The sequence below is a fragment of the Sarcophilus harrisii genome, chromosome 5 (assembly GCF_902635505.1).
Source record: "Sarcophilus harrisii chromosome 5, mSarHar1.11, whole genome shotgun sequence".
NCBI lineage: Eukaryota > Metazoa > Chordata > Mammalia > Dasyuromorphia > Dasyuridae > Sarcophilus > Sarcophilus harrisii.
In genome coordinates this window covers 92,947,705-92,971,156 of record NC_045430.1, presented here as the reverse complement: position 1 = coordinate 92,971,156, position 23,452 = coordinate 92,947,705, and the positions used below count along the sequence as shown (strand labels likewise).

The following is a 23,452-nucleotide window of genomic DNA, read 5'->3' as shown; positions in this document are numbered from 1 at the left end:
ATACATTCATTTGGAAATATTTCACAAAGTCAAACTTCTAAAAAATGACAAACCAGGACACATTTCTAAACCCTAGAACAATGGATAGAAAGCTAACCCTGAAAAGAGATTAAGTATTTGTTAAGTGTTTATACAAAGGATGAGTGCTGGGCCTGGATTCAGAAGAACTGATTTCAAATCCAGTCTCAAACACTTCCTAACTGTGTGACCTTGGGCAAGTCAAGAGACCCTGTTTTTCTCAGTTCCTCATCTATAAAATGAGCTGGAAAAGGAAATGGCAAACCCTCCAGCATCTTTGCCAAGAAAACCCCAAATAAAGTCGCGAAGAGTCAGATATGATGAAACAAATAACAGCAACAACGCATACTTGTGCCAAGCCTTGTGCAAAGCACAAAGGAGTAAAAATCAAACAAAAGTCTTTGCTTTCAAAGAGCTTACATTCTAATGGAGAGGACAAGATGTAACCAACTAGTTACATATCAGATACATATAATGTAAATGAAAGGTAATTTCAAAAAGAAAGAGAAGGAGGGGAGAGGAATTAGTCCTGGATTCAAGTCCTACCACTGATAAAGAGAACAAGTCTATTTAATCTCAGCATTCTAGGCAACTCTTGAGACTAAGAACATGTCAATCTGCCTCCATATAAATGGAGAATCCTCACCTGAATTCCCTATACAATCAAAATCATAGATTCAGTCCTTGACTCATTCCAAGAATAAAAGCAAAAATTAATGGAAAAAGTATGTTATTGTCATTTCATTAATTATTCAAATTAAATTCAAAAATTATCTACTAAGTTTGATTTTTTTTATTTCAAGAATTGGTATTTTTTAATTATACTTTTTTATTTACAAAATATATGAATGAGTATTTTTTCAACATTGACTCTTGCAAAACATTCTGTTCCAACTTTCCCCCCCCCTTCCCCTAGAGGGCAAGTAGTCCAATACATGTTAAATATGTTAAAATATGTTAAATACAATATGTTTACATATTTATACAGTTATCTTGCTGCATAAGAAAGATAGGATCTAGAAAGAAGGTAAAAAAAACCTGAGAAGGAAAACAAAAATGCAAGCAAACAATAACAGAAAGAGTGGAAATGTTATGTTGTGGTCCACACTCATTTCCCATAATTCTCTCTCTGGGTATAGCTGATTCTCTGAACTTTACAACTAGAACTGGTTTAGATCCTCTCATTGTTGAAGAGAGCCACGCCCATCAGAAATGATCATCATATAGTATTGTTCTTTAAGTGGATAATGATCTCCTGGTTCAGCTCATGTCACTTAGCATCAATTCACTTAAGTGTCTCTAGGTCTCTCTGAAATCATCCTGCTGGTCACTTACAGAACAGTAATATTCCATAACATTCATATACCACAATTTATTCAGCCATTCTCCAATTGATGGGCATCCATTCAACTTCCAGTTTCTAGCCACTACAAAAAGGGCTGCCACAAACATTTTTGCACATAAGGGTCCCTTTCCCTTCTTTAGTATCTCTTTGGGATATAAGCCCAGTAGTAACACTGCTGGATCAAAGGATATGCACAGTTTAATAACTTTTTGATCATAGTTCCAAATTGCTCTCCAGAATAGTTAGATCTGTTCACAATTCCACCAACAATGTATCAGTGTCCCAGTTTTCCCACATCCCCTCCAACATTCCTCATCTTTTCCTGTAATCTGAGCCAATCTGAGAGTGTGTATCTGAGAGTTGTCTTAATTTGCATTTCTCTGATCAATAATGATTTGGAGCATCTTTTCATATGACTAGAAAGAATTTCAATTTTTTCATCTGAAAATTGTCTGTTCATATCCTTTGACTATTTGTCAATTGGAGAATGGCTTGATTTCTTATAAATTAGAGTCAATTCCCTATTTTTTTTGGAAATGAGGCCTTTATCAGAACCTTTAACTGTAAAAATGTTTTCCCAGTTTATTGCTTCCCTTCTAATCTTGTCTGCATTAATTTTGTTTGTATAAAACCTTTTTAACTTAATATAATCAAAATTTTCTATTTTGTGATCAATAATGCTCTCCTTTGGTCACAAATTCCTCCTCCACACGTCTGAGAGATAAACTATCCTATGTTCTTCTAATTTATTTATAATCTCAAGGAATTAATAATTTAGATAAATGTGTAAGGCTATCCACTACTGCAGATAAGACCTCTCCAAGAACTGAGGTGGCCATTTTTTCCCTCTACTATTTCCTGATTTGTCCAGATGATGAAGATCACCATCCACCCACTGCACAAGTTTCATGAACTAAATTGGTGAAAGGGGGAAGGCCTTCTTTCCTTTGTTCCCTCCCCTCTCCCTCTTTCCTTGTTTGGTTCCAAGGTTTCTGTTTCTATTGTGTATCATTTATATTTTTCAGTCAGAAGTGATCTACATTGGACTGGGAAGTCATAGCGACTTTGGAATCAGAATAAAATTAAGCTCCTTCTTTTTGTACTGATGTCCATTAGGAATACATTAGGAAAAATCTTTTCTTTTCTTTTGCAGAGGCAATTGGGGTTAAATGACTTGTCCAGGGTCACAAAGCCAGAAAGTGTTAAGTGTCTGAGACCAGATTTGAATTCAGGTCCTCCTGACTTCAGGACTGCTGCTGTATCACTGCACCACCTAGCTGCCCCCCAAAATCTTTATTTTCACTAAACTATAAATGAAATTTATCATTTCTTTTAATTATGAATTTTTTAAAAAGAGTTCACAGGTATTACCAGATCACAAAGAAGTCCATTAAAGTTAACTCTCATAAAGTTATTTGGGGAGTACTAAAAACCTGCACAGTTACACAATTGTTATGCAAGTCTTCACTCCAAAGCCAGTTAGTTCTTTCTTGATTACACTATAGTTGCTAGTCTTGAAGTTTTTATGTTGTTTATTATATATTAAAGTCCATCTCTCCTATATAAATTCCATCAAATATCTGCAAAAGGACACAAACAGATGAATGAAAAAGGAATCGGGGGGGGGGGGGGGGGGGGGGGGAGAGGAGAGAAAAGCATAAATTCCTCCAGCCAATTCAAAACTTCACAAAAAGATATCTGAAGCAAATGCAGATAAAAGGATGTTTCATCAGGGAAACCAGAGAAAGGGCAAACAAGTTCTCATAGGCAATGACGAGTACAGTTAGAGAAGTTATTCCCCCAAAGAGATCTAAAGCCAACTTGTGCTCTGAGTTGGAATAAGGCAAACCAATGCCAGCTCCAATGAACTGGTAGGGCTTGATGCCAGATCTTGGGAGAGCAAAAACCAGGAATAGAATGCTGCACAAAGAGAGATGGCCTGGCTTGCACCAACCCCCTCAGTCAACTAGGAAACAGAGCCAATTCAGAGCCTGTGCCAGGGAGAATTGTACAAGAAGGCCAGAGACTAGTGAAATTCCAAACCTCTAAAAAGCAGCAATGTTAAGGCTACACAGGAGAAAACAGCCAACAAATAACTAAGGCTCATGAAAAAGAAATATAAAAAAATTAGTCAAACCAGAATCTGCAGTGAACTACCAGGAGAGATACAGAAATCAGCAACTGAGGCAGAATGTGGAGAATAATTCCAGAAAACCTATCCATGGTACAAAGGACACAGGACCAAAGCCTACTGAACTCATCAAAGAGGTCTAGAGGGGATTGGCTTGAATATGAAACTACAAGTCCATACTGACACTGAAAACAAGAGAAGAAATCAAACACAATGTTTAAAAAATACCAAAGGTTAAGAGCAAATTAAGAAGCAAATCCAGAAGAAAGCAAACACACAATTCAACTCAATAAACATTTTTAAAATTCCTACTATATTCTAGGCACTGTGTTAAGTGCCGAGAATACAAAAAGGGGCAAAAAACAGTACCTGCTCTCAAGGAATTTACAATCCAATGAGACAACATGCAAATAAGCATATTCAAAGTGAGTTATATATAGGATAAATAAGAAATAATTAAAAGAGGAAAAGAACTAGAATTAAGAAGCATAAAGGAAGATTTCCTATATAATTTTTGATTTTGGGACTTTTGGTTGGGTCTTAAAGGAAGTCAAGGACAGAGTAGGGTGGAAGAAGGAAGAGACATGAAGGAGAACTTATAGCCAATAGGCCAATGTCACTAGACAGAAGAGCACCTGTCTATGAAAAGGTATAAAAACACTAGGAAGCTAGGAGAGATAGCAGGAAGACACTAAAGTTTAATGAGCAAGGGAAAGACATGAACAGATCCTACCAAAAGAGTACGAACCAGGGAAAGATAAAGCAAATAAAGAAAACTATAGACCAGTATTCCTAATGGACATCAGTACAAAAATAATGAATGACACATTAGCAAAGAGGCCATAGAAACATATTTGTAAAATTGTATACTATAACCAGGTTGGATTTATACCAAAAAATAAGGAAGAGGGTCAACATAACAGATATTAGTGAATAATAAAAGTAATAAAAATCACATTGTTCTATCAATTTACAAAGTTTTTGGTTGTTTTACTTATATCTTAAAAACATTAAAGATATCATCCATAATGCAGAAAACCAAAGATTTTTTTCAGTACCATCAACAGAAAATGGTCAAGTATCTATTATTACTACCATTTTCTAGCAATAACAGAAAACAAGAAAAAGAAACAAGGAATAAGCATAGACAAAGAAGAGACAATAATTGATTTTTGTAGATGATACAGGGGTGGTCTACTGAGAGAACTGTTAAGAGATGAACCTAAAATGTTCAGAAAAGGGGAAGCTAGAGATGCAATGGATAGACCACCAGCCCTGGAGTCAGGATGACCCAAGTTAAAATCTGGCCTCAAACACTTAACATTTAAATAGGGAAAGGAGGAAAGGAGAAAGAAAATAAGGGAAGAGAGAAAAGAAAGGAGGGAGGGAAGGAAGGAAGAAGGAATTGAGGGGAACAATTAAGAAAATAGCAGTATGGAAACTGAATGGATGTCCATTGGACATTGGAGAATGGCTAAATAAATTGTGGTATATGAATATTATGGAATATTACTGTTCTGTAAGAAATGACCAACAGGATGATTTCAGAAAGGCCTGGAGAGACTTACACGAACTGATGCTGAGTGAAATGAGCAGGACCAGGAGATCATTATATACTTCAACAACAATACTATATGATGACCAGTTCTGATGGACCTGGCCATCCTCAGCAATGAGATCAACCAAATCATTTCCAATGGAGCAGTAATGAACTGAACCAACTATGCCCAGAGAAAGAACTTTGGGAGGTAACTAAAAACCATTACATTGAATTCCCAATCCCTATATTTATGCCCACCTGCATTTTTTATTTCATTCACAAGCTAATTGTACAATATTTCAGAGTCTGATTTTTTGTACAGCAAAATAACGTTTTGGTCATGTATACTTATTGTGTATCTAATTTATATTTTAATGTATTTAACATCTACTGGTCATCCTGCCATCTAGGGGAGGGGGTGGGAGGTAAGAGGTGAAAAATTGGAACAAGAGGTTTGCCAATTGTTAACGCTGTAAAGTTATCCATGCATATAACCTGTAAATAAAAGGCTATTAAATAAAAAAAAAAAAAGAAAAAAAAAAAAGAAAATAGCAGTATATCTTCCTCCATGTACATTGTGAACAAAATCCAGCCAAAAAAAAAAAAAAAAAGTCAATAAGTATTTTTAAAGCACTTACTAGGTGTTAGGCACATCTTCAAAGAAAATCTTTGTTTGAATAGATATGTTTCAGCAAACTAAGGCAGTTCCAGTTTTTAGTTCAGTTTAATCATTTATGAAAAGACATCAACAAAAATTACAAAGGATGAGAAAATATGGATGCATTTTGTTCTGTATCAGTGAAGAAAGACAAATACAACTGAGATCACAGATCTCAGTATTCAGTTCAAATGAAAAAACTTTAGGTATTCATAGCCCTTTAAAACCAACATTTATGTCTCTTTGCTCAAATGTTCTAATTTAGTCAAGATAGGTTCCTTAGTTTTCCCTAAACAAGCTATATTTATTCCTATTTCCAGAACTATGTTCATATTGTGCTCTGTCCAACCCTTCTCCCATAAAACTCTGAAATGTACCTTACCTATCCAGTCACATATTCTATCCCTTTTACAAAACTTTTTCCCAACTAAGAACCCACAATGTACTCTTTCCATTTCAAAGTCTTTCCTAACCCCCTAGGGAAGCTATCCAAATTATATTTACCTACTAAGTTTATATCTATGTACATGCTATGTACATGTAAAATATCTATTTACATACATGTAAATACTATTAACATTAGATGTTAATAAATGTTGACAGACATCTCACTAGCATGTAATTCATACTTACAGACTAATATTATTTCCTATTGTTTTGTAGATATAAGTCTAGCTTAATCACATAATCTTCCTGAGGGAGGTAATGTCCCACACTTTTGTACATCCCACAGTATCTTGTGTAGTGTTTTTAAGAGCTTAAATACACAATGAGCTATACTTGTAAATACTCTCAACAAAGAAAGGAAATGATAAATTCATCAATTCATAAACTCTATGGTTCCTTCCAGATTTATCTACCACTTTAGAGAAACTAAAATCTAGGTCACTTTGGCAAATGATTTCTTGCTAGTCAATAGTAAAACAGGAATTTAAACATAGATCTTCTGTCTCCTAATTTAACATCCATTCTTCTGAAGTTTCAGGAATGGCTAATAGAGTTGAGATATTCACAGATACATTCCTAGCTGTAAGCTTCCTTGAGGGCAAGACTGTCTTTTGCCTTTTCTCATTTCCAGCATTTAGCACAGTACCTGATACATTGTCGATGCTTAATAAATGTTTACTGATTGATGGTACTAATAGTACCAAAATATTGGAGTCAGGAGAACAGCCTAAGACACAAAGTACACAATACTGCTAGGTATACCTCACCTCAATAATTCTTCCCCAAGAATTTAAGTTTTAATTCTAGAGATTTTTTTCCTAGAGAATACAATTCTATTATCACAGCTATAGAGAGCTGGAAGGGACCTTAGGAGCTCTAACAAGTTCATCCCTTATTTCAGAGATGATGAAAGTAAGGTCCAGAGACATTAATCACCTTGCTTGTCCATGGTCCCCGGTCCCCAATTGGTGTCTAAGGTGGAGCAGGAAGCATTATCTCCACATATTCAAGTCAAAACATTCTAATCACTACATAATATATCGATAGAATTTATATGGCTCACAAAAATTCTATTTTATAGCCTAACTTTGTTTTGTGTAATACAAACATTCAAATAAAGGAGGTCTCTGAAGACAACTACTTTGCATTATTACCAACCAAAGTGTTTTAAAAACTAGAATCTTAGAAAAGTAAATAAAAGGCCTTTTTGTATTGTTTTTACAGACTAGGAAAATTGAGAAACAGAAAAGATAGAAATTACACAAGTTAGTATCAACCAAAACTTATCATGCTGAGCATTTTTCACTGTTATTTCTCCCTTAGCTATTATACCTTATAACTAAATCCTATTTTTAAAATATTATTGACTTTTGTTTATATTGTCTAAATTTCCCCCATTGCCCCTTTCCCTCCCAGTGAGCCATCCCATTCAAATATATATATATATATATATATATATATTTTTTTTTTTTTAAAAGAAGGGAAGAAAAAAAATCACCAGAAAGAATGAATTTAACAAAAAACTGAAAAAGCAAAACAACAATGTATTATACCTGTGATCCTCTCACTTTTGGCAAAGGAATAGGGGAAGCAACATTTTTTTAATTCTCTTTTTTGAGGCCATAGTTGTCTTTTGTAATTTTGAAACATTCACTTCCAACTGTTTTGTGGTAGTTCTTTTTTATATTTTTTTCTTGGATATGCTTTACTCTCAAGCAGTTCATATAAGTTGTCATTTATCTCCATATTCACCATATTTGTCATTTCTTACAGTACAATTATATTGCATTACATTTGCTGGCCACTGTCCTATCAATTGGCATCTACTTTGTGTCCAGTTTTTGCTATCACAATATTTTGGTGTACATATGTAGTGTTTTTCTTTTTATTAATGATCTCCTCACCAAATCTTTGTGTCAATGGTATGCACTTCTAAAATTTCTTACATTTATTCCTTTCCATTTCTACCACCATCATTATTTTATTTAATTTAGAGCCTTATAACCTCTTATTTCAAAGTAATAACTCTCAAGTGGCCTGCTTGATTTCCTCCCTCTTTCAATCCATCCAAAATGCCTCTGGCAGAACTATAGATGGGATCATGTTATTCTCCTGTTCAAAACCATCAAATGCATTTCCAGGGACAAAATAATCTCACTGTTCTCCTAAACAATCCCTACCTCTAATGAGAGAAGTGGCAAGGCTCCTATATGCCCAAAATGGTTGACCTAAAGACTCACTCTCATGGGAATTGCAAGAAAGATATAATATTCAGGTTTGGATAGCTGCAAACATGGATATAATGTATTTTTATATCTGTCTCTTTTTTTTTCTTTTGAGGAAAATACCCACCTTCTCAAGGATATTTAACAATTGGTAAGAAAATGGAAAAGGAGGTTGGAATGAATAAGAGCTAGACCAGCATTATATGCCTCATATCATAATCAGGTCAAAATGTACAAGCAACTGGAGTATTCAAGAAATCTCAACTAGATCAAATCAAATACTTTTAACTGCTGTGGCCAGAGAAGAAATTGTTTAGGTTCCAACAAATCAGCTAGAATTAGAGAATCAACTGGAAGGGGAAAAAAAAACTGCATCAAATCTCTATGATTTGGTCTAATATTTAAGATAGATAAATAATCCAAACAAATATATAAGACCAAGAGCCATTCCCTTATATAAGTGATCAAAGGAAAAAAACAGTTCTCAAATGAAAAATGAGAAACATTTAGCAGCCATATGAAAGACAGCTCCATATCACTAATAACAAGGGAAAAACAAAAATCTCTTAAGACGTCCTGCAATAGTAAATATAGAGCCCATTTTGATGTCAGGCACAACATATGATATATTGGCTGTGGTACAATGAACATGTCAACATAACCTCTTAGTCTTTACAAACAACAACAACAAAAAACATACGATAAAGCTTTTATGTAATGTTCTTCTCTAAAATGTAATGTTCTCTGGGAGCAGATTTTTTGCGGGGCTTCTGGAGAAGTCTTCTTTTCAGTTCAGTAATCACAAGTGCAGCCAGGGATTAAAGTCCAAATCCTTTACTGTCTCCTTCAAAGTCTTATCTCTTTTCCTGGGGCCGGGTTAGCTTTCTTAGAGGTCTATCCTGCCTCCTTCTTTGCCCTCTGAATCTCTCCGAATCCAAAGGTTTGTACTTCAGCCTCCAGCCACAACAAAGGTGGAAGATGGAACGAATCTGTCTCAGCCTCAGAAAGCTTCTAGTGCGCTTGTCCTTTCTGGCTCTGACAGCACCTCCTTATATGTTCCACACTATTGGCAGCCCTCTTTGTAGTGGCCAGAAACTGAAAACTGACTGTATGCCCATCAATTGGAGAATGGCTGAATAAATTGTGGTATATGAATATTATGTTCTGTAAGAAATGACCAGTAGGATGATTTCAGAAAGGCCTGGAGAGACTTACATGAACTAATGTTGAGTGAAATGAGCAGGACCAGGAGATCATTATATACTTCAACAACAATACTATATGATGACCAGTTCTGATGGACGTGGCACTCTTCAACAATGAGATGAACTAAATCAATTCCAATAGAGCAGTAATAAATTGAAATCAGCTACATCCAGAGAAAGAACTCTGGGAGATGACTATGTACCATAACATAGAATTCCCAATCCCTCTTATTTTTGTCTGCCTGCATTTTTGATTTCCTTCACAGGCTAATTGTACACTATTTTAAAGTCCGACTTTTTGTACAGCAAAATAGCTGTTTGGACATGTATACATATATTGTATTTAACTTATACTTTAAGATATTTAACATGTATCAGTTAAGCTGCCATCTGGGGGAAGGGGTGGGGAGAAGGCGGGAAAATTTTGGAATAAAAGGATTTGTAACTGTCAATGCTGAAAAATTACCTATGCATATATCTTGTAAATAAAAAGCTATAATTAAAAAAAATATGTTCCACAGAGTATACACCAATCATTACATCACTAGGAAACCATTATTTGTTGTAGGATTAAATCAATCCTAAACTAGATTTAACCACTCTCTCCTCAATTCCACTTAGTACCTTGTAAGAATCCTAACCCTTTTATGTATTATTCTGTAACAAAATTATTACCACAATATTAAAAATTATTATTTATAAGTTTTTGAAGTCAAAATCAAAATTGAAAATCAAAATCAAGATCTACTTATGTGTCCAGGTTCATCTGTGATTCTATTTGTACTGATTCTCTTACCATAAGCTGCAGAGAACAACCCATTCTTACTTTCCCATTTGTATACTTCTCCATATCCCCTGGTTCTTTCATTATCTTAAGAGTAACATGTAGCCCTCAAGCTTTTCATTCACCTTTGCTCCTTTCTATTCATATATGTTCTTGATACATGTTCATACACAGCAAACTGGCAAAGATAACAAAGCTGAGAATAGTCAACATTGAAAGGCTTATAGAAAAGAGCACATCCATATCCCATTGCTGTAGTAGTGAAGGAACCCACAAGTCTAGAAGGCAATTTGAAATCATACTGAAGCAATGTTTTAAAATGTCCTTTTAACCCAGACATCATGCTGCTAAGTATACTCTAACAAGGTCAAATACAAAAAGAAAGATCCCGCATAGAGCAAAATATTTTCAGTAGCACTTTCTGCAAGTAGGAAAAAAATTGGAAACAAAGTAGATGCTCACTGATAGGGAATAATCAAACAAATTATGTCACATAAATGATGGAATACTACTGTGTTAAAAGAAACTATAAATACAAAACAAACAACAACAACAAAACAGAAGCATGTGAAAATTTATATGAACTGATGAAAAGACAAGCGGCAGAACCAGAAAAATAATGTACAAAATAAAAACTGTGAATGGAAACAATAAAACCTTAAATGTATTTATAAAGACCAAGCTTGACTAGGAAGACTATGAGTTCAAAACAATGCCATGTTTTTGTTGCTTTGCTAGATGTACCTCACTTAATAGTTTCTCCCCTTTCTTTTTTATTCCTTGAAATAAGGGATGGCTTGCTGGGTAGGAAAAAGAGGTCTATTAAGAAATAAAGATAATGCTTAAAAAATTTGTTTTTAAAAATAGAAAAATTCCACCCTTGTCTTGGTTGAACCAAGAAAAAAAAAAACAAAAACTGTGCTTAGACCAAAAAAGATGGATTCAGAGATACCTCCAAGGCCAGGTATGGTTGTTTTCAAAAGCCTGGAAAAGAAGTTCGAGATGAAATATTTAAAATTAGAAGCTGAGTACACTATCTTTACTTACCTTTGCATGTTGAACTGAACAAAACTATTGGATACTTATATATATATGTACCTTCAAGTATAACTTACAAAACTATGTATTGCTGGAATAATAGGGGGGTAAAGTAAGATAGAAAATAGTAAACAAAACAGTAAAGATAATGAAAGTATATGACTGATTTAGGGCAATTTCCTTTTAGTACATTAATGCTACTAAACCTTTATTCCTTTCTTACTAATCTATGTCCTCTTACCTTTTCTCTTAGCACCTTGTCTTCTTACATCTTCCTAATGACATCCCTAGCACTTCTATCCAACTTGAAATAAAGAAAATAAGCATTCCTTTTTCTCAAGGACAGAAAAATTCTCTCACACATTATCTCTTTTGGATTACATGGGTATGTCTAAAATGAAATATTAAAGACACACTATTCTAAACTCTAAGCAGGTAGCAACCTTCTTAGAAATTCTGTAGGTCTTTTTCAGTCCATATTGTGAATATAGAACTAGCAACTTAAATCAAGTTCTTAACAGAATTGAACTACCATAAGAAAATCCATTTTAAAGAAAAGAATGTAAAGCTCAGAATAAGCACATTCATGTTAAGCTTTAAACATGGAGGAAAGAGAAAAAAATCTAGTTCTTTTAAGCTACTCTATTAAAAACTGTTCTAAGACTAGAACACACTTTAGCTCTGTCAAAAAAACCAATTCTAAAAATCTGTTTTCCTCTTTACACAGACCAGCTCAGAATGACTTACGGAGTTCATTTCCTTCATTGAGAATCTCCGCCTGGCGTACAATCTGCTCAAATGGATTCCGCAGATTCAGCATCACAGTCTCCATCTTTCTGCCAAGAAATAAAAATTATGTTAGAGGTCTTGCCTCATTCTCACACATGAATTCAGTGGTATCCCTGGACAGTTTTCAGTGGCTCAAACATCTAAATGTACCTGGTGAAGCCAGAACTACAAGAATCCCAGGAATACAAGTGGTACTTTATGTGATCCTTAATACATAAAATCAAAAACTAGAGGTACTTGACAGCAAAGATGGCAAATATGTCAGAAAAAATATCTGAGAAATTCAGTTCTCATATAAACTATATCAGAGCTAAAAAGGATATCATGCTGAATGATGATCAATAATCAAAAAAAAAAAAAAAAAAAAAAAAAAAAAAAAAAAAGCATCGCCATCAGTCCAAGATTGCAAAAAAGGGCCACAAATATGCATTCAGGTATAAAGGGATCCCACCAGACAAGACAAGCAAAATAAGCCCAGCTCCTTTAACCTATAAGTGTAACTGTAAAACTGTGTGAACAGGAGAGAAGTTCAAAAGCTAGTAGCCCTCTGATTGAAGATACACCAAGGGAGATCCTGAAACTGTAGTGTTCTAACCTAGGAAATGGGAAGAGGGAGGGCAGAAAAATGCCAGCACCAAAAACCTAGAAATTGAAATTAGAATCAAAAAAGAGGCTAACCATCCCATCTGACAGGGGGTTGGGAGATAAGAAGGTTGTGCAAACCTCACTATTATGTCACACTTGCTGTTCCTTAAATGTAATACTCAATCTCCAAACTCCCTGCCTTTGCTCTACCTGAACTCCATGCATGGAATGCTCTCCCTGTTTCAGCTCAAAGTCCAAAACTACAATAGGAAGCCCCTTCCTTGTCTGCTCACATGTTAGTACCTTCCCTTTCTGAGATTATCTTTTGTTCCTCCCATTTCAATGTGAGGTAAACAACTATTCTAGCCTTTCTAGTCTCCCCAGTGCCTATAGTGTTTAGCACGTGTAAATACTTAATAGATGCTTATTGTCTGAATGAGACATTTACCACAAAGGAATCAAAAAAGGAGGGAAAGGACCCCTGTATGTGTAAAAATGTTTAAAACAGCACTTTCTGTTGTATCAAAGCACTGAAAACTAATCAGATGCCTACTGACTCAACAAGTCTTAGTATGACACATCATTCTCAAATCTTCACTATTGCCCTCCCCCCATATCCAATCAGCTGACAAGTCTTATTTCTATCTTTATAATGTCTCTCATAAATTATGTCCTCTTCTCTCCTCTGATAGTGCCACCATCTTGGTGATGATGGCTCTCAACACTTCTTGGCATAACTATTACACAACAGTGATCTCTCTGTGTCAAGTTATCTTCACACTCCAGTCGATTTTCCAATGAGTGTCAAAATTGATCTTCCTAAAGTGTAGGTCTGACCATGTCAACCCTCTTATCTAGTAGATAAAACTCCACTGGCTCCCTATTGCCACTAGAATTAAATATGAAATCTTCTGTTTGATTTTTGAGGTCCACTTTGCTACTTTATACCTTTTCAGGTTTCCTTCTCCATATATTCTACAACTCAGTGGCACTGACCTATTTATTCCTCCCACAAAACACTGAACCTCCTATACCTCATGTCTAGAATTCTCTCATTCCTCATCTCTGCTTCCTTCAAGTCTCAGCTAAAACCCCACCTTCTTTCTGCAAGAAGTCCTTCCTTTTCCCCATTAATACTTTGCCTTCTCTCTGATTATCTATAATTTATCCTGTATATAGAGCTTGTTTGTATTTAATAGTTAACATCTGACTATGAACTACTTCAAAGAAGGCTGTTTTTTGCCTTTGTTCTTTGTTGGCACATTCTAGCACATAATAGAGGATTTAAAAATGCTTGTTGAATGGACTTACATCACAGTAATATTCAATTGTATTTTTGTAAGAAATGATGAAAAGTATATTGTAAAGAAAAACAATGAAAGATTTAACAATTTCATCAGTTCAATAACCAATCACACAACTCCAAAAAACTGATGAAGTTTGCATTCCATCTATTGTTGGAGAGGAAGAGTAGAGGTATGGAAAGGTGTGTGTGTGTATTTCATATAAGATCAATCATGTATTTGTTTAACTTTGTTACAAGGAAAGGCTGATGTTTCTTGGAAGGTTAGGTAGAGATTTAAGAGAGAGAGGCTATTCATAGTGATGTCAAAAAATAAACCAATGAAATATTTTTTTAAAATACACAGAACACAAAGAAGTTCAAAGGGAGACAAACAAGACAGTTATGAAACTAATACATGATTTATTATATATTTTCAAGAATGATTTAATAATTATCAGAAAACCTTTTGACAAACAATCATACACCAGACCCCTGGAGCTCAGAACATAATCAGAGATACTGTACTAGTTGATTAGGTTGCTTCAAAATGTAGTTTTTAAAATCAGGTCTTTTACATATGTTATATATATTTACTATTTTATCTTTCTAGACTTTGGAGACCTTTAACATTCTCTTTAAATTTCTTTTTAGTTAGTGCCCCTATAGTAACTAGCTTTTAAAATACAGGACATGGTCAGCATATTTCCTACCAACAGTGCCAATGACGTCACAGAGTGTTTAAATGGGAAATTGCCAGCTCAGCAGTGCAAGAATTATTTCTGTAATGCAGGTCTCTCTGCTGGACTGCACATGGGGACTGTGGTTAATAAATTTATACTAAGTATAGGCAAAGGATTATGTTGTACCACATCCTGGCATCAGAGAGACAATACACCACCTTCACAGTGAGAAGGGCAAAGGAAAAATCATTTGCTACTGTGTTCTATATAAAGAATCTCAGGCTTCCTATTTTTCTCAAAGACCTGCTGATACCACATTAAAAACATTGTTTTTATAAGTAGTTCTGCTTCAAATAAGTCTTAGCCAAAGAGAATTGCACTAAAAAAATTGTTTAACAAAGATTTCAACTGGCTACTGAAAATCCTCAAATGGAGAAACAATAAACTCAAGCCCCATTTCCAACAAATGTACTTACAAGAAAAATAAAGGAAAAACAACAGGAACAATATGTAGTTACTCTTAAAGACTCCCTTAAAGTAATAAAAGTCTACTGGTTTGATAGGTCTTCCCAACATCTTGGCAAGGGCAGGGCAGAAAAAGATTTGCCAGTGGGAATGATAGGGAACTCCACTAAATACAAGATGTGGTCCAGTAAATGCAATAAAAGTATTCACTTGTACTTGCACAATGATTATTCTAGTACAGAAGAAATAGCTATTTTAAATGTATATTTAGTAAAAAGTAATTCAGGGTCAGCAACTGAGATTTTTCAAATGGAAAACTACCCATTCTGTGCTGTATGTTCACAACAAACAGCTGAGCAACTAAGCCAACAGATTATAAAGATATTCGTTATAAAAGACAAAACTAAAAGCAGAATAGCATTACAAGTGGTAATTTTGTTAAATCAATAAACAATCCTACAATCCCCAATATGACAAGACAGAGCAAGATAAAGTAAAATGTAGCATAAACATAAGCATGAAGCTCAGCAGCAAATTCAAATCATTAGATTTCTTTTGGGTCCCACTAGAAATGAAAATTATTGCTCAGTAGCTTTGATGTGAAATATGAAAGTCTATCATTTTGAGTACTAAGGACATAAGGCAGTGAGAAGCCAATTTACAAAAAAATAAATTTTATATTGACTTAGTATATCATTTTAAGTGGGAGAAGCAATCTCCCAATTGGTTTACCAATACTTCTTTCTTATGATGAATTTTTTAACAATAAAATTACTTGATTCTTCATCACTTTTCAAATGCCCCCTTCTTGACTACAGGGAGACAGGCTAAATATTAGCCCACTGTTGGCAAAGTTGTGAATTAATCCAACTTTTCTGAAATGCAATTTGGAATATTGCTAAGAGTTCCTAAAAACTCTTTATTCTTTGATCCAAAAGAATTTCTTTCTTTCTCTCTCATATATATATATATATATATATATATATATATTTACATAAAAATATTTCAGGACTTTTTGAAGTAAACAATCAGAAACAAAAGTTTTTGCCTACTAACTGAAGAAATGATTAACCAAGTTGTGGTACATGAAAAGAACCAGGAAAAATATATATAGACAATAACTTCAAAAAGTAAATGGAATAAACAAAAACATATTGAATACTGCATAATTATAATAAGCTTGGCTCTGGAGAAGCTGGGAAAAAATTGCACCTCCATTCACTGCAGTGGTGTGTTTCCCCATATGGTCCAACTCCTACCATAGGTGAGTGACTCTACTATATTACAGATATGGAATGTTGTGTATTCTCTCATATGTCAGGTCAATACGCATTGAAATGTTTACTATGTGCCAGAATTGTTGGTTTTGCTGAATTGCATCTTAAAATCTTTATTCCAAATAATGGTACACTAGGTAAGGGAGTGGTACAGTAAAAGGCATCAATAAAAATAAAAATTTAAATTCCTCTTCTATCCCTTTGTTTCTTCTTCCTTACATATTTTCTTTATGTATCTCTCTTTCCAGAGCATCCTCTCATCCACAAAATGAGAGATCAAACTATTCACAGCCAAAACTGTCCATATTTTTTCTATTATCTAGTGTTACCAACTCAAATGTCCACAATGCTCTTTTAAAAGAGGACAAAGATGGAACCCCCAGCTTTGTTAAGCTACAACATTCAAATCATTCTTGAAAGTATAGAGCACATAGGTCATAAACACAAAAGACTGACTTATTTCTCTTTCTTTCTATTGATACTCCCCCAACATAAGATGTTCTCAAAGGTTCAAACACAAGCTTCTGGTTTGAATGGATGTAGTAGTCAAGATGGGTTCAATACCCCATCTCAAATACTACCAGCGTGTCCCTGGGAAAATCATGTAATCTCTAAAGTTCAGTTTCTAAACTCTAAAATAAGGATAATAGCTTCTATCTCACAGGGTTGTTGAGAAAGTCAAATGATATAACTGTACTTGCAAAGCACTCTCTAAACCCACGCAGATATGAGCTATAATTATTCTCTACTACCTCTACCCCCTTAATGAACTCATTCAACTCAATGTTCAGCTGTCCCTTCTTTGCAGATAACTCCAAAATCTTTACTTCCAGTCTATGTTCTTCAAGTTCCAATTTCTAAAGGAACATTAAGTATTTCCATTTGATGCTCAGCTGTCATTTCCAAGTCAATCAGTCTAGTTTGAAGCATCCCTTCCTTCCTCACTATTCTATTTCTAAGCAGTCTCCCTACTGACTTCTCCATTTCTAATAAAAATCATAGTATTCGAGTCTAGAGGAAATTTTAGATAATTAGATTCTCAAAGTCTTGACATCAAATGCTGCCTTAGATACTTAAAAGCTGTGTGATCATTGGCAAAGCACTCAACCTTCCTAAGCTTCAGTTACCTCATGTGTAAAAATGGTGATACTAATAGCCCTTACACCTCACACAATCAAATGAAATATGCACAGAATGCATTGTAAACGTGAAAACATTATATAATTGGTAGCTCCGGAATCAATTGGTGCCACAATTATTCTAGGTTCAAAATTGACTGGTTCCTTCCAAATTTTCTCGATTTTTTCAAATGTTTTTCATTACCTGTCTCCTGTTATATAGCCAAAATCATCCCACCTGTGATCTCTGCCAATTCTAATCCATCCTGCACACATATCAAAGTAATTTTACTAAATCTGATTTTGTTTTGCTTTCTTATTTGCATCTTTTTTGTGTGTGTGACAACTTTTTGTCTCAGGGAGATCTTGTCTAACAATATCTTTCAATTCTCAAGAAGCTCATAAACTTTATGTTATCTGCCACAGACACACAAAATGTATTTGTGCATTATTTATTTGCATATTAACACTGCTAACACTTTCTAATTTGGTGGTATATTACTTATTAGTAATGGTAAATATGATAAATAATTGCATCTTTACAAACAGTACTTATACTTTAAACAATGACTGTCATTGCTATGCTACCCTTTGACGATGTGTCAAGTTACCAAAACCTTCCAAGTAAAATTTTAACTTACTTTATAAAAAATTAGTACATATAAAAGTAAAATAACCAAGTCTAGTTCTGGAGAAGAACTGAGAAAAATATGCCTCCATCGCCTGTTTGTAGGGGGGGGGGGGAGGTGTCTATAAAATACATATTATACACACTGATTGGTAACTTGGTTGGTTTTTATTGAATCACTCCCTACACAGTTTCCAGAATCTTTGTTAAAAATGAATAACTCTCTGGGGGAAGATAGCATGGTATATAGATTCGTGAATGAAGGGAATGTAAAAACAAAAGATTAATGTTTTGATAGGTTTTGTTTCACTATCAACTTCATTTTTGTATATGCCCTACTCCCAACTCAATGAACCACCCCTTGTTAACAATGAAAAACAGGTAAACTAATCTATCTGATACACTTCAGACAGAAAATGAAATCATCGACACCCAGTCCCACAACTCTCCAAGTAAAACTTGGGCTAAAGTTATGACAATTAGTGTTGAGCTTCCTTTGGATGTTCTGTTTGTTTATATTATCATAGCCATTGTATAAAAATGTTTTTCTGATTCTACTTACTTCATTCTGTCCCAATATATACAAGTCTCTTAATCCCGAAAGAATATTTTTAGAAAAGAAGAAACACATGACAACAAAAACAACAGGATTCTACACTAACCCCAAACTACATTGTGCTAGAAGAAAGGAACAGATATTCACATCTGACCTGGCAAGGCCCACAGACAAGCTGGCCAAGATAAGCCTTAAGTCTCTGAGAGGAGAAGCATCAATAAATTTAGTTCTTCATCTTACAAAGGTTTAAAGTAATCCCAAAACTATACCAGCAAAATAATATTCTTTACTCTTTGTCAAGAAACTCTCAGCTTTAAAATTAAGATTCTACAGAAGTAACTCAGGAATTATTTATAGCTTATTTCTGCATCAGCATTAACCCTGATATTAAAGCCAAATTCTAACTCAGAAAAACTCAAACTTATCTTCTTCCTGCAGTATCAGCTGAAATGGTCTTCACTCTCTTGTTGCTTATTATTTTCACCCCAGTCAATAGTATTTCATTTCTCAGCCATTCCCTACCCCAATATACACAATATTACTTCCAAGGTGTTTATGTGAAAGGAAACAAAAACAAAATCACATCATAATGCAATATCATGTCGCTATAAAACAAGCCATCCCTTTCACTATAGATGTGGCTGCCTTTCAGGGTGGATGAAATAATACCTTTGTGTAGCTGCAAAATCAGTTTTTGAAGCACTTTTCACAAAATGCTGCTAGAGAATCTCAGCTGTTATTGATGGGAGGCCCTAGCAGTGCAGAAGTCACTATTTCACAGATTCTCAATCTGTGAATGTCCCTAAGGGAGCAATTTAGCATCAAGATGCAAGAGTATCAGCTTGATGTGATTGCTCTGAGGTTCCAATTTAATTTCAATCACCCAGCCAAGAGACAGACATCCTCCTTCAGAATAACAGACTATTATAGATCTAACTGCAGGGTATACTAGATAAGGTTTTTATCCTCCACCCTTTTCAGTTCCTAACCTCCTCCAGCCTCAACATTATTAAGAGACTCATAAATCAGTTTTTTTTTAAAAATATGCATAAAGTTGCCATATTACTAGATATATCAATGTACAGGTTGGTTGCTTGTTTGATTGGTGGGGGAGGGATAGTTTATAAATGAGAACACTTCTCACAAAAAAAAAATATTAAAAATCCCTAGAAAATTTTCTAAAAATTACTGACAGAGCTCCTATGTTGCTAAAGGGGGAGGGCAGTAGATTCCTAGAAGCACCATCTGTAGTCAGAAAAATAATTCAGTACAAAGGTACTATGCTTGCAAAACTTTCTGATTTTTGTTTTTGTTTCCTTTCACATAAACATCTTGGAAATAATATTGTATATACTGGGGAACGTATATATGAAATGAAATATAATTGACTGGGGTGAAAACAACCAAAAGAAAATCAAGCATTTCAAAATATGGTTTCTCCCCACAAAATTCACATTTCTTATTTCATCCCACCATAACCAATGCCCCCAATATATACCAATGCTATCAGCTGCACAGATATGCAAGAGGAAAACCACTTCGGTCTATTAAAGGATAAAGTGAACAAAATTACCACTGTTTAGAAAAACTTACTATCCTTTTTTAAAGAAAGCTCCTCCTATTCTCCCACTCCTTAATGCCTCTGTGAAGCTTCCTTGGGCACAAGAGAAACAAAAAACCTTCTAACACCCCACCACTATCAACTGTCTCGTATTATTTATCTTACGCTCTCTCTCCGCACCCCCAAAATCTTGAAGACATTCAGGATCACGGAGAAAATAAATAAATTGACAGAGCCAGAATCTGAATTTGTGTCCTATGGATTCAAATCCAACTTTCTTCACAACTATGCTATGAGTTGGCAATCAAACACGTAACCGTCTGAACATTCGGGAAATCAAAGTGACTCTGTTCTAAGGATTCTCCAAATGTCCTTCAGTGATTTGGAGAGCTTTGCGAGAAAGACATCCTTTAAAAGCCCCAACAGTCGCTCCTTACAAACACAACACTGCGACCCCACTTTACAATGTTATTACGCAATTCTACTGCACCCAACTCTCCAGGTTGTTTCGAGAACCAAATGAGTCGCATCCTTAATGCTAACTATTCCTATATTATTATCACTACTACAATAGGCAACCCTCCACCAAGAAGGCAGCAACGGCATAGCGGAATGAACCCAGGACAAGGAAAACCTGTGTTTTCAGCTAAATTTCAGTTCTGCCACTGCTAGGGCTGTGTCCCAGGCTCGTATAAGGCTCCGAACTTCTCAGGGCCTCAGTTCCTCCAATCTGGGAAATGGGGCCACGGCGACCCACCAATAGCGTGCGCCGCGCGGGCGCCCCGGAGTCACGCATGCGCGTTTGCCTGCTAAAGCTAGTTGGGGGGGACGGGAAACACGGGGGCAGGGGGTGAGTGGGGACTATCATTTCTGACCACCCTGTGGTGTCGCTGCTCCAGAACACACCTCACTTTATCCCTCACTTTCATGGCGACCCCTCCTCATTCGCCCCGTGATCTGGTCCCCCCCTTATCCCACCCCGATGCCCTCGCCTCCGGCTCCTCAGGCCCAGACCTCCCAGAGGGGTGGCGCCCTCGGCAGACATCGGCCTTGGCGTGTCTATACAGACACATACGGGGGGGGGGGGGGGGGGGGATGTGGGTCAAACCCCGAAAGCCTCCGCTTCCTACCACAAACCCCGCGCAGAGCGGCCCTTCCAAACAACTCCGCAACCCACCTGAAAACGGAGGCAGCTGGGTGGTCCGCGGGCCCCCGAGTCTGCAGTCCTCCTACCTTCGCACCGCGCTTCACCCAACGGCAGCGGGCCACCGCCGCGCCCGCTCTGATTTGAAATCCTCTAACGGCCAATCAGGCGGCGGCATCTTCCTCGCACGCGCTGCCGGCTTGTGCGTACGCACGCACGCACGCACAGCGACGAAGAACCGTGTGGAGCCTGCGCACAGGGCTTCTACGAAGCCAGTCAGGCAGCCATTTTGGCTAAGGGCTTTCCTTATAAAGCCGCCCGGGGGCCATCTTGATTAAGGGCAAGTCCGACCTGCGCACTTCTGCTTTTGAGAGGATCTTAGAACATAGATTTAATAACGTTTTGGTCATGTCTACTTATTGTGTATCTAAGTTATATTTTAATATATTTAACATCTACTGGTCATCCTGCCATCTAGGGGAGGGGGTGGGGTGAAAAATTGGAACAAGAGGTTTGGCAATTGTTAATGCTGTAAAGTTACCCATACACATAACCTGTAAATAAAAGGCTATTAAATTAAAAAAAAAAAAACCATAGATTTAAAAGTTATAGGGTCCTTTACAAGACATTACTTCCCAGAGCATCGTTTTGCAGATGAGGAAACAGAAGCTTGGACTGATTAAATAACTTACTCAAAGTTACGCAGTATCTGAAGCTGGATTCGAACTCACGCTGCGCTGCTCCATCAATAAAATGGGGGAAAAGACAAGTGTGGCCCAAATAGCTTTTCTTCACAAATTGCATTTCATGAACTACTTCCCTTGCCAAGAGCCAGCCTCTGGCATGCTTTGCCTACGCTGACACACACCAGCGCGGACCGATGCACCCCCGTGTTACCTTTCCCCCCCCTCCCCGATATCCCAATGGCCGATTTTCATGTTCCAGAGCGCCTTCAGGCCGTCTCACCTTTCTTGCTAAGCAACCCCCTCTCTATGCACTCCATTCTCCTGCAGATGTCCCTTATCATCCGCCCCCTAACGCATCTCCAGGCTCTTCCCGTCTGCTGGCCCCTCTCCCATTGCCCACAAGCCTGTCTGTGGCTTCCCATCCTCCACTTCATCTCTGCTCACTAATCCCATACCTTTTGTAGCTAAACTCCTTAAAGAGCCTCCTTTTCCTCTCACCCTCTTCTTAAGTCTAGAATCTAGCGTCTGACTCCATCATCCACCTGAAACTGGGCTCTCTCCAAAGTCATTTATTGATTGTCCAGTTATTTTTCAGTTGGGTAATACTTCTCATGACTGCATTGAGGTTTGCCATTTCCTTCCCCAGCTCATTTTACAGATCAGGGAACTGAGGCAAAGAGTTATTTGCCCAAGGTAACCCAGCTACTAAGTGAATCTGAACTTGCCTGATTCCAGGACTGACCTCTATTCCCTGCCCCTCTTAGCCGTCTTTCCTCCCCCTCCCAAGTTACTAATAATTTTTTAATTGCCACATGTGACTTTTTATTAGTCCTCTTTCCTTTTGACACTACTGATGATCCTCTTCTTGATATTCTCTTCTCCCTAAGTTTTTGAGACATGGTTCTTCTGGTTCTCCTCCTCTCTGAACACTTCCCACTCTCTTTTGCTAGATCTTCATCCAGATCCATTTACATTAATCATGAATAGCCCATGTTTCTGTCTTGGGCCCTCTTCTCTTCTCCATCTGTGCTATTTCACTTGGTGACTTCATCAATACTCATGGATTAAATTATCGTGGCTTTTCAGATGATTCTGAGATCTATTATCTAGTCTTAACCTTTCTTCTGAGCTCCAGTTCGATATCAACAATTGCATCTCAAACTCACTTATCCCATAGACATCTTAAACTCAACATGACCAAAACTTAACTCGTAATTTTTTCCCCTAAAACTCAGTCCTCACTTTGTGGCTTCCCTATTACCAACCTTTAAGTCACACAGTCTCCCA

The 23,452-nt window shown here is 36.4% G+C and overlaps 1 protein-coding gene across 3 annotated transcripts in view; it reads right to left on the bottom strand.

The window, feature by feature from the left end:
- The window catches only part of RACGAP1 (Rac GTPase activating protein 1), a 38,922-nt gene extending 17,274 nt beyond the window's left edge, over nucleotides 1–21,648 (bottom strand). The window contains exons 1-2 of one of the 3 annotated variants that reach the window (XM_031937924.1): nucleotides 21,513–21,648; nucleotides 12,139–12,227 (exon numbers count right to left, since the gene is read on the bottom strand). In XM_031937924.1, the coding sequence (XP_031793784.1) occupies nucleotides 12,139–12,223 (85 nt within the window). In that variant the 5' untranslated portion in view covers nucleotides 12,224–12,227; nucleotides 21,513–21,648. Of the gene's footprint in view, nucleotides 1–12,138; nucleotides 12,228–20,969; nucleotides 21,056–21,512 lie in introns of those variants that run through there. The other 2 variants (XM_031937925.1, XM_023504277.2) reach the window with 2 other exon arrangements.
- Nucleotides 21,649–23,452: the final 1,804 nt, after the last annotated feature.